Source organism: Gracilinanus agilis, chromosome 2 (genome assembly GCF_016433145.1).
Source record: "Gracilinanus agilis isolate LMUSP501 chromosome 2, AgileGrace, whole genome shotgun sequence".
NCBI lineage: Eukaryota > Metazoa > Chordata > Mammalia > Didelphimorphia > Didelphidae > Gracilinanus > Gracilinanus agilis.
The window spans coordinates 84,734,378-84,749,900 of record NC_058131.1 but is presented as its reverse complement, the minus strand read 5'-3'; the positions used below and the strand labels follow the sequence as shown (position 1 = coordinate 84,749,900).

Below are 15,523 nucleotides of genomic sequence, written 5' to 3'. Positions count from 1 at the left end.
TCGATACTCTCTTCCAAGCATCGCAGCTGATGTTTTTTGACTGTAGATAAAAAAGGACAACACTCAACAACTTATTATATTTTCTTTTCCCCCCTCCTCTTTTCTTGAGAGGTCTTATTTCTTTCCATATTCCACCACTTTTTTTTTTAGCTTCCACTTTTGCTTTTAAAACCAAAGAATTACATTACTCAAATATCATCTGCTGGAGCATATTCACAAGAGTAAGAAGCTAGATCCATCAGCTAAGATTTTAAATTTTGAGTTATTTTCGGTCTCCGTTCCTCTTGGAATGAGGTGTGTAACCATTGCAAACATGTCCTCCTTATCTGGGTCTCTAGGTCATTTACTGACAGTCAAGCTGGGCTAAGTATTGGGAATACAAAGGAAGGCAACGCTGTGCAGGCCCTTTTTTCAAGGAGCTCATTCTTAATGGGAGAGGCAAGCTGCAAATGACTATGTACACGCAAAATGCATACAGTGTAAATGGAAGGTAATCTCGGAGGGAAACAGACAAATGCAGTTCAGCTTGGAATAGATGACCTCTAACATCCCTACCAGTTCCTTCTGTGTGTCCGCGGGTCAGAAGATGACTAATGAATGATACTGCACAAATCGGCATCCTCAGAGCGGAGGTGAGGGCGCGTCATACGCATATATCTACCCTACCTCTCCCCCAGAATTTAGGGACCATCTTCTTTGTGGGTTGGTTGTACTGTGCCTTCCCTATTCTAGGCACTCTCCCCACACCTCTCCGCGCTGTAACTAAGTCTGCGCCTCACCTCTTACCCCTAGGCTTCAGAAACAAAACGAATCCCAGATCTCCAAAGGTGAAGCAGGTTCTTTCACCTGAACCCGTCTCTCAGCTCTGGGATTGCTTTTCCTTAACTGTCCAGTGTCCCTCTGCGGCCCCTCCTTTTCGCCGCTTGCCACCACTCCCCCCCCCCCCCCCCCCCCTCCTTCCCCTCCTCTCCAGAGCCAAGGTTGAGCTCTAGAACGCAGCCAATCTCTCTACTCCTAGTTTGGCCCCCACTTCTTCGTCCCTCCAAGGCCCTTCGGGGTTGAAGGGAAAACCTGGAGCCAGAGGAGGTTGGGGGCGGGGGAAAGGGATGGCAGCCTCCCAGGCTAGAGGCGGCGAGCGCTGAAGTGGCTGCTGAGCATGCTCAGTAGCGAGGCAGGTTCCACTCTCAAGTAGGAAGCTGGAGCTTTACACCGGCGGCGGCGGCGGCGGTGGTAGCGGCGGCGGCGGCTGCGGCGGCTGCAGCAGCACCTTGGGACGGGCTGGTTACTGTAGAACAACAAGCTCGTGCTGTGGTCCCTTTTATTCTTTTGTTCCGTTCTCCACGTCTCTCGGTGGCCCTGCAGTCCGGGGATCCTGAGGGCAGCCTTGCCGCCGTAGGGGAGGGAAGGGGCGCTGGAGACGAAGCTTCTCGCGCGCCACCCCCCACCCCCCTCCCCGGAGCACCGCTGCACGGCCTGGCCGGGCCGGGAGGGCCAGGCCCCGGGCAGACGCTGAAGGGGACCCTGGAGGCGGTACCGCACCGAGGCAGGCCCCGCAGCGGCAGTGGCAGCGGGGGTAGAGGGGGGAACGCCGGCCCCAGCCCCCGCCCGGGGGAGGCAGTGCGGGATGCCGCCGCCGCCGCCTCCTCGTCCGGGCTCGGCTTGGTCCCTGGTCCTCTGTAAGTGGCCGCGCCGGGCCCCTGCTCGCCTTGCCCTCTGCCGGGGCCGGTCGTGAGAGCACGGCCTCCTCCTCTTCCTTGTCCTCGTCCTCCCCGCCCCCTGGCGCCCCGCTTGGCTGCCGCCGCCCCCCCCACCCCGGAGGAGCCCCCAGGGCACCATGCAGGCGCTGCAGCTGCAGTACGAGTTTTTCAGCGAGGAGAACGCGCCCAAGTGGAGGGGGCTGCTGGTGACGGCCCTGAAAAAGGTGAGCAGGGGGCCCGCGCTAGAGGAGGGCCGGGATGGGGGTCGGGCATTCTGAGGAGTCCTTTCCCGGGCTCTCTGGGCAGTGCTAGTGCGGACACTGACCGCACTATGGCTGCGGGGAGGGCGTTTGTAGCAGCCACCCGCGGACTGCTTTTAGTGCTGTGTTTACCACCCTCACCGCCCCCCCCCCCTCGTTTTTTTCTTTTATGTTTGGGTAGTCAGAAGAGTATCCAAAATGATCCGATGCCGGCTTTTCTTGTTGTCTATCCGACTCTGTAAGCATTGTGTAAAGCACTGAGGCAAATTGAAAGATAGCCCTGTCCTCAAGGAACTTACATTCTCCTCTCCTTTGTATACTCTGAACTAAGGTCAACTTTTTATCCTAGGTGCCTAGGCATCTAGGTGAGGACTGTCGAATACTCCCCGAATTCAATTTCGAGCTTCCTGAAAGAAGAGACTGTTTTTTGCACTTCTTTGTATCTTCTGTGCCCAGCAGAGAGTGGCACAAAGTAGGAGTTTTAAGATATGCTTGTTGATTTGACTTTTGACCGTCATGTAATTATGTTGTTTGCCTACGATGAGCTACAGAAAGAGAGCCCTTCGGCTTGTTTTTAGTAACCGTTTGCCAGCATCCAATTGCCCCCTCCCTCGTTTATTAAGATTTTGTAAAAACTGTATTATTGGGTTTGTTAGTTATTGCTATTGGAAGGCTAACATTCTTGATACTGGAATTTGGGTCTGATAATTAGAATTTTCAGCCTATAGTATGTCTTCATGACCTGTATATGCGAACTTTTTAAAAAGCACCACGGTATACTGAGGAAATTAAGGCAGCCGAAATTGGAATCTTTTAATAGATTCTGTTTATGTGACTTGAAAAAAAATTCTTTTCTATTCATCATTTCTATCTTATTGCATTTAGAAGTTATTTTGTCTTTTACTGTCCTTTTACTAACAACTTTTTAACGTGTTTTTAAATCCCTGATGCCGCATTATTCAACACTGAAACTTAACAAAGTAACTGTGTTTAGTGATTTGTTCGGCTTAAGATATATTTTATTTTTTGTTACTCTAAAGAATTGAATTTAGAGAATAGTTTCTCTTTCTGTGCTGTGTTAAATAACAGTGCTAATAAACTTGTATCCAGTATTTTCTTAGTATGCCTTGAAAGGTATAGAAAGATTTTTACTCACTTGCTACTTTTTTCTTATAATTTGTATCTGAAATTTTCAATTTTTTTACAATGTTATTAAGTTCAATGAATCATTTTTTTCTAAAAAGGTCTAAATTTTAGAAACAAATGGAAAATCCAGCTACAGAAGCACCTTGATTGTGTGAAAGTCAATTTCCTAGCAACTTAAGTATACAGAACCCAGGAAGTAAGCAATATTTTCTGAGCAGCCAAAAAGATCACAAAGCTGCTAAACTTTTCCAATCAAGATAATGCATTAGATTCTCACTTAGTTTTCACTGTATTCTTATTTTATTCATAATGGAAGCCACAAAGAGAGTTGATAGCTTCATAGTGAGGAAGAAGGGAGAAAAACTAAAAAGTAAACAAAACTCAAGCTTAGCTGTCTGGAACCATTAGGAGCAAATAGCCTTACACACCTCAAGAACCCCCAAGAGCATTACTGTATTACCACATCGACCCATCATTAAAGTAATGATAATACTGAGTCACCAAGAAAAGGTTCAATTATATTTAGTATCTTACCTTGGGGAGAGTTAAGTGCATCCCCATGACTATAGTGCCAGAGCAGGTATAAGGGACCTCCTTTCCTGCCCTTTTGATGCTTAAGGCCTTACTACCAAGTGGCTTATGGGGATGTCTCTTTTAAGGTCCCCTTTAACTAAAAAGCATTCAAGCTACCATTCCTCAATATGTTCAATTTAAGGAGACAAAGAAGTATGTCATAACTTTGAGAAAGATTTGGCCCTTAAATGGGGTAAGTTTTGTTCATCTTGGAAAATTAGCTTATATGGAACAGTTCATTTCCTGATATGAGGTAACTGAGGTGTTATAGTGTTATACTTGTATATGTGAGAAGAGATCAGTAGGTCATAATTTGTGACCTATTGACTAGACAAAAATAAACTTTTAAACCCTTACCTTCTGCCTTAGAATCAATACTATGTATTGGTTCCAATGTAGAAGAGTGATAAGGGCTAGGCAAATGGGGGTTAAGTGACTTGCCCAGGGTCACACAGCTAGGAAGTGTCTGAGACCAGATTTGAACCTAGGACCTTCCATCTCTAAACCTGACTCTCAATACACTGAGCTACCCATCTGCCCCCCCAAAATAAACTTATTATCTTGAAATTGATACTACTTTAAGGGAGAATTTAGAGAATGTCATTTGAATGTTGCTTTTGTTCTTTTTAATAACTGATTCCTTGTTAATTTTAAAATCTACTGTCTAACACAAATCTTTAGTTTGTTAGGAAAATGGTCTACTTAACTATACATTTTTAGAAATAAGTTTTTACTGTTATCTTCTCTTTCTTATATCATTATAGTTATCCCAAGTATCTCTATCTCTCCCACTCTCTGTCTCAGAGAGCCATTCCATATAACAAATGTTTGTTTTTTTAAGTAAAGATAAGTACAACTGATCAAAGTCTAAAAACATATATAATATATAATACCTGTGTCTATGAAGAAGTGAGTTGGGAGTGCCCCCTCTTTTTTCCAGTCCTGTTTGATCTTTGATATTGTTATATTCACTTTTGATTTTTTGTTGTGTAGTTTTTTCATTTACATCATTATAGTTAACTCTGTATATCGTTTTCTTGTCTGTGCTTACTTCATTCTTCATTAATTTATATAGATCTTCCCATGTTTCTCTGTATTAATCACATATATCATTTCTTACAGCACAATAAAATTCCATTACATTCATTGACCAAAGTTTGTTTAGTCATTCCCCAATCACCAGGCATCTTTGTTACCAATTCTTTGCTATCACAAAAAATGCTACTATAAATATTTTGGTGTACTTGGGGGCTTTATTTTGCCCAGTAATAAAATCACTTTATTTACATAACTCTAATCTGTTTACAACTCTACCAATGAATGATATTTTATTATTATACTTATTATCATACCACGACCTCTTCAACATTTACTATTTCTGGGTTTTGTGAGGTTTTTTGGTTTGTTTTTGTTGGGGGGTGTGTGTGTGTGTGTGTGTGTGTGTGCGCGCGCGCGTGCGTGCGTGTGTGTGGTTTTTTTGCCAGTTTGCAGGGTATGAGGTAAAGCCTCAGGGTTGTTTTGATTTTTATTTCTTTCATTATTAGTGATTTGGAGAATTATTTCATGTAGTCATGAATATTTGGAAATTCTTATAAGAATTGTTTGTTCATATCCTTTGGCTATTTATCTATTGGGAAGATGCTATTAGGCTTCTATATACTTATTAATTATATGTCTTGGATACTAAACCTTAACAGAGAAATTTGATTAAAAAAAATTTCCCATTCAACCACTTTCTTATCCTAGATGCATTATTTCCAACTGTACAAAATCTTTTCAGTTTTATGCAATCAAAAGTTATGTTTTGTCTTTTGTAATTGTCACTATCTCTTGTTACATTAAAAATACATTTAATAGTAATTGCTTAGCTAACATATATGGTGCCTACTACACATTTGGTGCTTTACAAATATTATATCATTTAATCCTCACAATAACTCTGTGAGGTAGGCAAACAGGATTAAGTGACTTACTCAAGGTTACACAACTGGCAAGTGTCTGAGGCTGGATTTGAACTCAGATCTTCCTAACTCCAGGCCTAGCACTCTATCCACTGTGGCACTTAGCTGAGATATGAGAGTTATGTCATCTGTTTTTCTTCTAATTTTTTTAAGGTATACTCTTTAATATTTAGATTTTATGTCCATTTAGAATATATTGTAAAGTACATATTTTTTTCAATAGTCAACTGGCAACTAGAAACTAGTGTAATAATAAAATTGGGTTGTACAAAGATAATAATGGTTAAAAAATTGTTGTGGTCGCCGTTTATAAAAGTTAAAGGTAAACTATAAGTCAGTAGGCTATTAGCTTTATTTATAGCAAGGTAGAGATATTAAAATGGGAAGTATAGGAAGGAGGTAGAAAATATCATCTAGCTAAAAATACTATAAGTCCTAATCTTAGAGCCTCCAGACCTCGAATGAGAATCTGAATCTGAATCTCCCCAGAATCCAAAGTCTGGACCAGGAAGACAAAATCCAAAGAGCCAAAGACGCTGAAAAACCTTCAGCACACAGGAGGCCAAGACTGCCAAGAATCCCACCAGAGCTCACACTCCCTAGGCTAAAGGCCACCAAGAATAGCCTCCAGAGCTCACACTCCACCAAGAATGAAGACCCAAGAATCCATCCAAGAATGAATAGAGCAAATCTCTCTTAGACTCTGGCTTATACACCATTTTCTCCACCCAACAGCTCTCCTCCTCACATCTCAGGAATCAATCACAGCCTTTCAATTTGCTGGAGTGGGGGTGGGGAGGCAGTGCTTGTAGCCTTCCAGGGCTTGAACTTTCTTTGTAAATGACTTACTAAGTGTTATTAAGTAGGGATACTTTAAGTTCTTGATTGATTAACTTAAAGTAGACAAAGAAAATAAAAATTCCCTTTCACAGTAGTCAACCTATTTGTAAGGGGGTCAACATAATATAGAGAAAAGCTTGGTTAGGGCTTTAAAAAACATTTTAAGCAAAAATAAATTCTGGAATTGATAATGCTTTAAAAAATCTTAAGTGTTATGACTATAAAGTGAAAGTGCTTTATAACACACTTTTAAATTTTTTTGATGCTTTTAAAACTAATTGAAGCTATTTTTCTGGTATTATAGGTTAGTCAGTCATGTCATTTATTAATTGCTTACTATACATGAGGAACTGTGCTAAGGATTAGAGGTCTGAAGGCAAGAAAACAGTCCCTCTCAAGAAGTGTACTTTTTAATTGGAGAGATAATTTGTAAATAACTAGCTATATACAACCTATATATAATGTAGCTAAAATCTAGTCTGAGATAGGAAAGCACTAATAGCTTGAGCAGAGCAGGAAAGGACTCCTGAAGAAGATGAGATTTACTGAGTCTAGAAGGAAGCCAGGAAAACCAAGCAGTTGTGGCAAGGGAGTAGAAGCATCCCAGGAATAGGGGTCAACCAGTGCAAAGGTACAGGGAGGTGTTGCCATGAGTGAGGATCAGCAAGTAGACCAGTGAGACTGGATCATAAGAGTTCATGGAGGAGAATATAGTGTAAGAAGACTGGAAAGGCAGGAAAGGGCAAGGTTGTAAGGAGCTTTAAATGCCATAAAAAAGAGCCATGTTTGATCCTAGAGCTTCTGGAACTCATTGAGCAGGAGGGTGACATGGTTAGGCCTCTCTCTGCCTAGTAAAAATCGCCTTGGCAACTGAGAGGAGGATGGATTGCTGTCCTAGGTAACTGAGAAGATGGTTGGTCCATTTAGAATGGGCTTTTTTTTTTTTTAATGGACCAGTATTCTATATAGTGATTAAAATCTCAGCCAGTGTTTAAGAAAGTATTTGAATTAAGAGTTTTTGCATAGTTATTTAATATTTTGTACATTTTTTCAGAAGTTATATCTGAATATATGTATGTATGATAGATAGATTGAGACATCATATGGTGACAGACCTGTGTCACATTGTCACAGACCTCATGGTATCAGTTTGCTGTAATCACCAAATATAATGTCTTAATTAGGGAGTAGTGTAATAAGTTGTACAATTATAACAGAGAAAGAAATCAGAAAACTAAAGGAAATGTCTTAAAACATTTTATATTTGTGCTAGTGAAAGCATGAATTTGTGTGTTCTATACCTTACTCTTCAATCCAGTGACACTAGCCAGGATTCCAGGCATTCTGTGAACAAGACACTGTTTCTCGCCTTGATTTAAATTTTGTAATTCTATTACTTTTGAGACTTAGAGAATGAATACTTTAAAGTTTTTAAAAGTATGGGCAGTTACCAAGTTCTACTACCACTTTTCTTCTGGAATCTTTACATTCTGTTTTCCTTGACCTCCCCAAGAAAAAGGACACTTTAAAAATTTTTTTATTTAATTAATTTAGACCAAGGACACTTTAAAAATGAGGATGTGACCTTTGGTACTGAGAGAGAGTTAGTGATTTTAGGAGTCTGAGAAGAAAGTTGTGAAAAATCCAGAGGTTTTGGGGTGAGGGGTAGGTTTTAAAGCAGAGGAAGAGCAATTGTGAAAAGGAAGAACAATTTAGAGAAGTTTCATTTGTCTGTTTCCTTATAATCATTTGTGAATTTGAAAGCAGAGGCTGGTAATTTTGTAGCAAGGATTACTCTGAAGTTTAAGAGAAAGGTTGGAGGGTCTAAGTAAAGTGCTATAATAGGGGGCTTAAAGATAGCATGAAAAGCTTTGAGCCAAGAGTAATTCTATGTACATGAAAAAGGTCGAAGATTCCTCTTGACCTTCATCTTGCTTTTAAAGCAAGATGGATCCTTAGGACTGTAATTCAGTCATAGATTTAAAACTAGAGGGGATCTTAGCTATATAAATAAGTTTGTATTATGGACTAACTTTGTAAAACAAATTTCCATTTGTAACACTTTTGGGAGGGGGAAATACATCCTGAATTCTAAACAACTGATTTCCTCGTCGGTAAATAGAAATTCTCTGTGGGCTAAAATTTTTTGTTTGGGAAGGTATGATTAAAAATCTTTCCTACCTTAGAAATTAACTGTTAACTTTTTCACTTATTAAATATCAAATATTCTTAAATCTTTTTATGCTATTATGTACCCAAGTGTATATGAAAATGAAATATCGCACCATTTCTCTTCCAACTTAAATCAATGTCTTGTTAAATATTTGTGGCAGTGAGTCTTTTAAGATATAGATTTCTAACATGTTTCTGTCCCATTTTGAAATGTTATATTTAGTTTTTGAAAAATTTAATCTCTAGTTAATTTTTGAATGTTATGAAGAGGAACAAATACTTTTTTTTTTAAACCCATAACTTCTGTGTATTGGTTCCTAGGTGGAAGAGTGGTAAGGGTGGGCAATGGGGGTCAAGTGACTTGCCCAGGGTCACACAGCTGGGAAGTGTCTGAGGCCGGATTTGAACCTAGGACCTCCCGTCTCTAGGCCTGGCTCTCAATCCACTGAGCTACCCAGTTGCCCCCTGAGGAACAAATACTTTTAAATTTTACAAAATTAAAATTTTTAAATGAACCATCCAGAAAGTCCTTACGAGGTAATTCTGCTAAACTTAAAATTAAATTTTAAATACTAGATTGAATGATCAACTACTATAATTAGCTCTTTTACAAGCATAGTATAACTCTTTTGCTGACTTTTTAAAAGTAGACAAGTAATACAAATTAGGCAGTTTTGAAAGTTCTATTATTATTTGCTTGTAATTTTCTGTAAAAGTTTCTTTTGGCTAAGATTTAATTCACTTGGTCTTGATCCAAAAGTAACTTTTTAAACTGTTTCTGAAGAATTGATTGACAATGTAGTCAATTCCATTTCTGTAACATCAATGTTACTTAGGTAAAGGAAGCCTTTAGTAGATTTTAGAGAAGTAGAATAATTTTCTCTCTTACTAGTACTAGGTGATAATACTAATAACTAAATATATAGCTAAATATAAATATAGAAAAATAATAGCTAAAATATAGTACTTACTATGTGCCACGCAATGTGCTAAGCACATTATAATTATCTTATTTTATCCTCAAAACAAGCCTGGGAGGCAGGCATTATTATTATCTCTATTTTACAGATGAAAAAATTGAGGCAATAGAAGTTAAGGGACTTGTCTAGGGTCACATGACTAATAAAGTATCTGAGACTGGATTTGATCTTTGTCTTCCTGGCTATAGGCCTGGCTTTCTGTCTACTATGCTACCTAACTGCCCAGGTTTAGGGCAGGGCATGTTATATATTTTTTAAAAAACCTTATGAGCAATGACAAGACAAGACATTTTCAAATGAGTTAATAATAAGCCTTTGGGATTTGTGACTAAATGTCTTAATCTAGAATAATATATATATATTATAAAACTACAATTTAAAAAATATATTCAAATCCATCATTTTATATCTAGAACCCTGTGTTTTCATCTGATACAACCCTGATACCTATAGGATAGACTAGTTCCAGAGTTTTTAAAAATTTTAATTTATGTAATTTTGTGCTTTGGGAACATCATCTGGCCAGAGATTATTTCCAAATTCCTGTAACAATTAATAAGTACATGATAATGGAGCTTCATACTTGTTTAAATCTCTTATTCAATTAAACAGCTTTAGAAATTATTTAAGAAGGTATTAGTTAATATCAGAAAGAAAACAAATTGTTCCTTGTATAGAGGGGTAACGAATGAGATATTCATTTAAAGACATGCCAGTGTATGAAATTTGTTGTTTTTGAACTTATCACAAGGGAGTGCTGGGATTGGGGTGGGGGAATAAAGAAAAGAGAAAGTTACATCTGTAATAGTAATACCAAAGGGAGGAATAAGAAAGAAGTGTCAATAAAATGTTTTTAAACTAAACAGATGAGAGCAGAAAGAGCATAACCCAGCAGAGAAGGATTGAAATTACAATGTTAAATTTAATATGTACTTTAAAAAAACTGTATGATTTAATATACAATCATTTTGTTCTGTCCTTGTATATAGAAATGTTCATGTTAAAAAAGGAATTTGAAATTTTGTTTCATCAAACATAAATTAATATTTTAAAGAAAAACATATTAATATTCAAATCTTGATATTTCAGCTCCCCCCACACACAATTCAACTAATCCTAAAATTCCCATTTATGGCTTCTTAGAATTTCAGTGTATAATGCTTTTTAGCAAATAACCAGACTTATTTTTAATGCTTCTATTATGGTAACACTAGTTTATTATTAAATTAATTTTTATTTTTTGGTCATACATGTAATAGTTCCATATTTTTAAAGGAATTCAAAGTTAATAGACTTCATGATAATCTTTAACATAACTGAAAAATGAGAATGAAAATATATTTATATTGTCAACAAAGCGCTGACTCAGTAGCAAGAGATGGATAAAAGGAACATATTGAAAAATCCATTTTGAGCTTTTTGGTAAATGGGATATACTGCTTAGTCATTTTTGAAAACCTGCAAAGCATTTTGAAATGCCCAAGATATTAAATGTAATTAGAATTAAATTTAAAATGTCATTGCTCTTAGAATTAAAATATATTTTTACCTGGATTTCCAATAATATTTTGAAATAGTATTAGAAGTTAGTTTCTAAATTAGTTTGGTTTAAATTAAATCAATCTCTGTTAGGGCAGATAGATATCTTTAATAACAGTAGCCATGTTATGTATAATATTAAATCAAACTGTACTTTATATAATTAGGCCTATTCAGCCAATAAATATTAAGTACCTACTATGTGCTAGGTATTATACTAGGCACTGGGGATAGAAAGGCAAAAGGAGCTCACAATCTAACAGGAAAAACAGTGTGAAAACAACCATATGAAAAGCATTTATAGGATAAGTTGGAGATAATCAATAGAGGGAAGATGCAAGTATTAAGGGGGAGTAGGAAAGGCTTTTCATTGAAGATAGGATTTTAGCTGGGCCTTAAAGAAAGCCAGGGAGGACAAGAGGAAGAGTATTCTAGGAATGGGGGACAGCGAGTGAAAATGTCTAGAGTCTGGAGATCATGCTTGTTTCCTCTAGTCTCAGGAAATCCAGGAAAAATAGTCTTTTTGGTAACAATTTTAGCTCTTTACACTTGGACCATATTTTATTTAAGTTTGAATACTAGATCATTACATGTTATTAGAACCAGTATGTTAGAAATCTTTCAGAAATTAATTTGGTAATTAAGGCACTAATTTTCTTTAGAAACTTTGTTCACTTATGATCTTGGGTCTTTAGTGCAAGAGTTAACTGCAAATCCATATCATAAAATATACTTAGCCTTTGCCGTGATTCAACATACTTAAATTAAAAGAAAACTAAGTCTAAAGATTTGAGTATTGTAAGATTGGACTGTCAGTGAAAAAATAGGTGGTCTGATTACACCCCAGTGTAACCAGTTTTACTGCCCTCAGTTTCACTTTCTTCATTGCTTATGTCTGGCATAAGGAATGTATAAAAATATCTATTAAGGGATTTTTGCATTGTGAACAACTTGAACTTTAGAATTTTAATAATTTCATTTTTTTTAATGGAGTGTCAACAACAGCTAGGTGGCTTAGTAGATTGAGAGCCAGGTCTAGAGACAGGAGGTCCTGGGTTCAAATATAAGTATCAGATACTTCCTAGCTTTTTGATCCTATGCAAATCAGTTAGCCCCAATTGCAAGCCCTTACCTTTTCTGCTTCAGAACCAATACACAGTATAAGATGGAGAATAAGGGTTTAAAAAAAAACTGGATTGGCTAAGACAAATACCAGTGTTAGATAAGTTATGCACCTAGTCTTTGATCAGTTTCTTTATACTATTCACCTATATAAATAGGTCTTTCAAGCAATCAACCAGCTTTTAACAAATTCTTTATTGGAGCTCCACACTTTATTAGCTTGGGATACAAAAATATATAGTTAAATTTAACATATCTTTATTAAATACTCATTGTGTATCAGGCACTTTATAGTTGCCAGGGATATAAAAACAAAACCAAAAATAATCCCTGGACTCAAAAAACTTGAATTTTACTAGAGATAAGGAGATATAACAACACACAAATATAGTACAAGTAATTTTAGGGAGGAAGCACCCAATAATAGGAAGATCAAGGAAGGGCTTCATGAGGGAAGTGACACTTTAACTTTTTTCTTATAGGAAAAAAAGGATTCCAAAAGGCAAAAAGGGGGTGGGGAATACATTTTCTTTCTTTCTTTTTTTTTTTTTTTCCAAATCCTTACTTCCATCTTGAAATCAATACTATATGTATTGGTTCTAAGGCAGAAGAGCAGTGTAATGGGCAATGGGAGTTAAGAGGCTCTCCCAGAGTCACACAGCTAGGAAGACTCTGAGGTCAAATTTGAACCCAGGACCAGATTTGAACTCTAGGTCTGGCTCTCAATCCACTGAGCCACTGGGCTGCCCCCTGGGAACACATTTTAAATGTGGAGAATGACTTGATTAAATGCAAGAGAGGGAAAATAAGTGTCAGGTTTTACAAATAGCTTGTGGTCCAGTTTGCCTGGAAATGATTTCATAATGGGGTATGTCACAAAATAATTCTAGAAAGGGATTACAGTGTAATTGTTAAGAGCCCTAAAATGTCAGATTGAGAGGTAATGGGAAGTTTGTGAAAGTTTTTGAGCAGCAATATGGTCAAATATGTGTTTATGTGGCAACTTTGTAGGGGATGGATTGGAGAAGAGAGTCTAGGAACAGTAGGCAGAATGACATGGTGATTAGCTAGCTATCTAGCACCAAAGCTGAGAAAACCTAGATTCAGATTCCACCTCTGATATATTGGCTATGTGATCCCAGCCAAATTATTTAATTTCTTAGTGCTCTAGATTTCTCTCCAATCTGCATGGCTGAGGAAGTTTCCTTATCTAGTTCTATGATTTTATGAAGCAGCTAAGGAATGAGGACTCCAGCTGCTATCTCCTGATGCAAATTGGCACCTTCTCTACAATTTAAGAGTCTTATATCAGTGATGTCAAGCTCCAATAGAAATGAGAGCACTAAACTATATTTATGGATCCCTGCAGGTTTCATATTGATTCAAAACCACATATTGATAGATCCATAGTCTATTCCATTTGTATTTATTTTGTTAATATTTCTCAATTGCATTTTTATCTGGTTTAGGGTTCTCAGGAGTGTTACCTGTCTGACACCTCGGGCCTACAGTACAATGATTAAGTGATTTGCCCAGTCATACAAGAATTTGTCATCCATGGGGCTTGAACCCTCGACTTTGAGGTAGCTCTATCCACTCTACCTCAATGACATTCACTATGAAGATGGCCATGTCGTATGTCCTCTCATGTTTTAGAATTAAAATATCATGGGGGGAGGGAGAAATCTTCAAACAAGTGGAATGTTGTTTTGTACAACCTTAAAATTATTAAGTCTTGTTTTTTTCACTTTGTGCCTGGTAAATGTTTGCATGTGAATGAGGTTCAAGAAACTGGTCAGAGATTTCACTGGATTTAACAGATCTTTGTAAAGAAAGGAGCCGAAATGGATGGATGGGTGGATGGATGGATGGATGGATAAATGGATGGAAGCATAGATAAAATTATTCATAGTATATGAATATGGCAAATGTCACTATATAGTAATAGTGACTTTGTGGTTAGAAAATATCAATTCTTTCACCCTTAAGGAAGGCAAGGGGTCGTAATATATAGTGTAGTTGATTGATTAGTTAGTTATAAAACAGCCTTGCAAAATGGGGTTTTTTGAATCTGACTTCCAAAATTACATTAATACTTTCTAAACTAATGATACTTTTATATTGTCTCCCCCATTAGACCATAAGCTTCTTGAGAGACTTTCTTTATATCTTCAGTGCTTAGCACAGTACTAAGCTGGCATTGATATAGCAATAGTTTACATGAGTATGTGGTGTTGGGCACATTTAAAAAAATAATTTGGATTTGAGTTCTAATTAATAATGTGGATCTTTAATGTGGACACATGGTAATTAGAATTTTGGAAATCAAATCAGTAATCATTTATTAAGTACTGAAGCAACTAGGGAAAGAAAGCAATTTTATAACTATACATTTAAATTTGATATTTGCTGGAAAAGCTCTTAGAAGAAAATATTTTCCACTTAGTAATAATAATAATTTCTGGCATTCATATGGCACAATAAATATCTAACTTTAATCCATTATTCCCATAGGTTTTTATTAAGTTGGAAAGCTTGAGAGTAAAGTCAAGAGTGACAAACAACTAGCTGTGTGGACTTGGATAAGGCACTTAATTTCTGTTAAATATCCTCAACTGTGACAGGATTATAATAGCACCTACCTCCCAGAATTGTTTGAGGATCAAATGAAATAATATTTTCAAAGTACTTAGTACAATGCCTGTCACATTGTAGTTGCCATATAAACAAACATTAGCTCTCATCATTTTATCCATTTTGTCTCATATCCAGTTTCCAGCGAAATTGTACCACAATACTAATTTTGAGTTAGGTACATCTCTATTTTACAAATGAGGAAACTGAGGCATAACGGTTAAGTGATTTGCCCAGAGTCTCAGTACTGTGTAGCTTGAGCCATATTTAAACTTAAGCCCTCTTGATAGCAGGTCCAGCTCTCTATCTATCTACTTTGTCACCCAGCTGCCTCTAATGTTTACAAGAGAAATTTCTAAAAATTAGGTCCTATAACAAATCTACTCTGTGTACAAATAAATCATCAGTTCACATTTTTGTAATGGGAAATAAAAGTACCTTTTTAAAGTTGTTATGTGAGAATCGTTTGTGTGTGTAACTTTATAAACCTTAAGCTATATCAATATTAGCTTATGGATATTACTACCATCCTTTGGTTGCCTAGGTTCTACTTGTTTCATGTAAAAGTATTAGTATTTAAGATCTTTTTTTTTTTTTTT

General features: G+C 37.1%; 1 protein-coding gene across 2 annotated transcripts in view; it reads left to right on the top strand.

Annotated features, from left to right (window-relative positions):
• The first annotated feature begins 1,834 nt into the window (after positions 1–1,834).
• The window catches only part of SOS1 (SOS Ras/Rac guanine nucleotide exchange factor 1), a 177,510-nt gene continuing 163,821 nt past the window's right edge, over positions 1,835–15,523 (top strand). For both annotated transcript variants that reach the window (XM_044663273.1, XM_044663272.1), the window contains exon 1: positions 1,835–1,921. In XM_044663273.1, coding sequence (XP_044519208.1) covers positions 1,835–1,921 — 87 coding nt within the window. The remainder of the gene's footprint in view (positions 1,922–15,523) is intronic.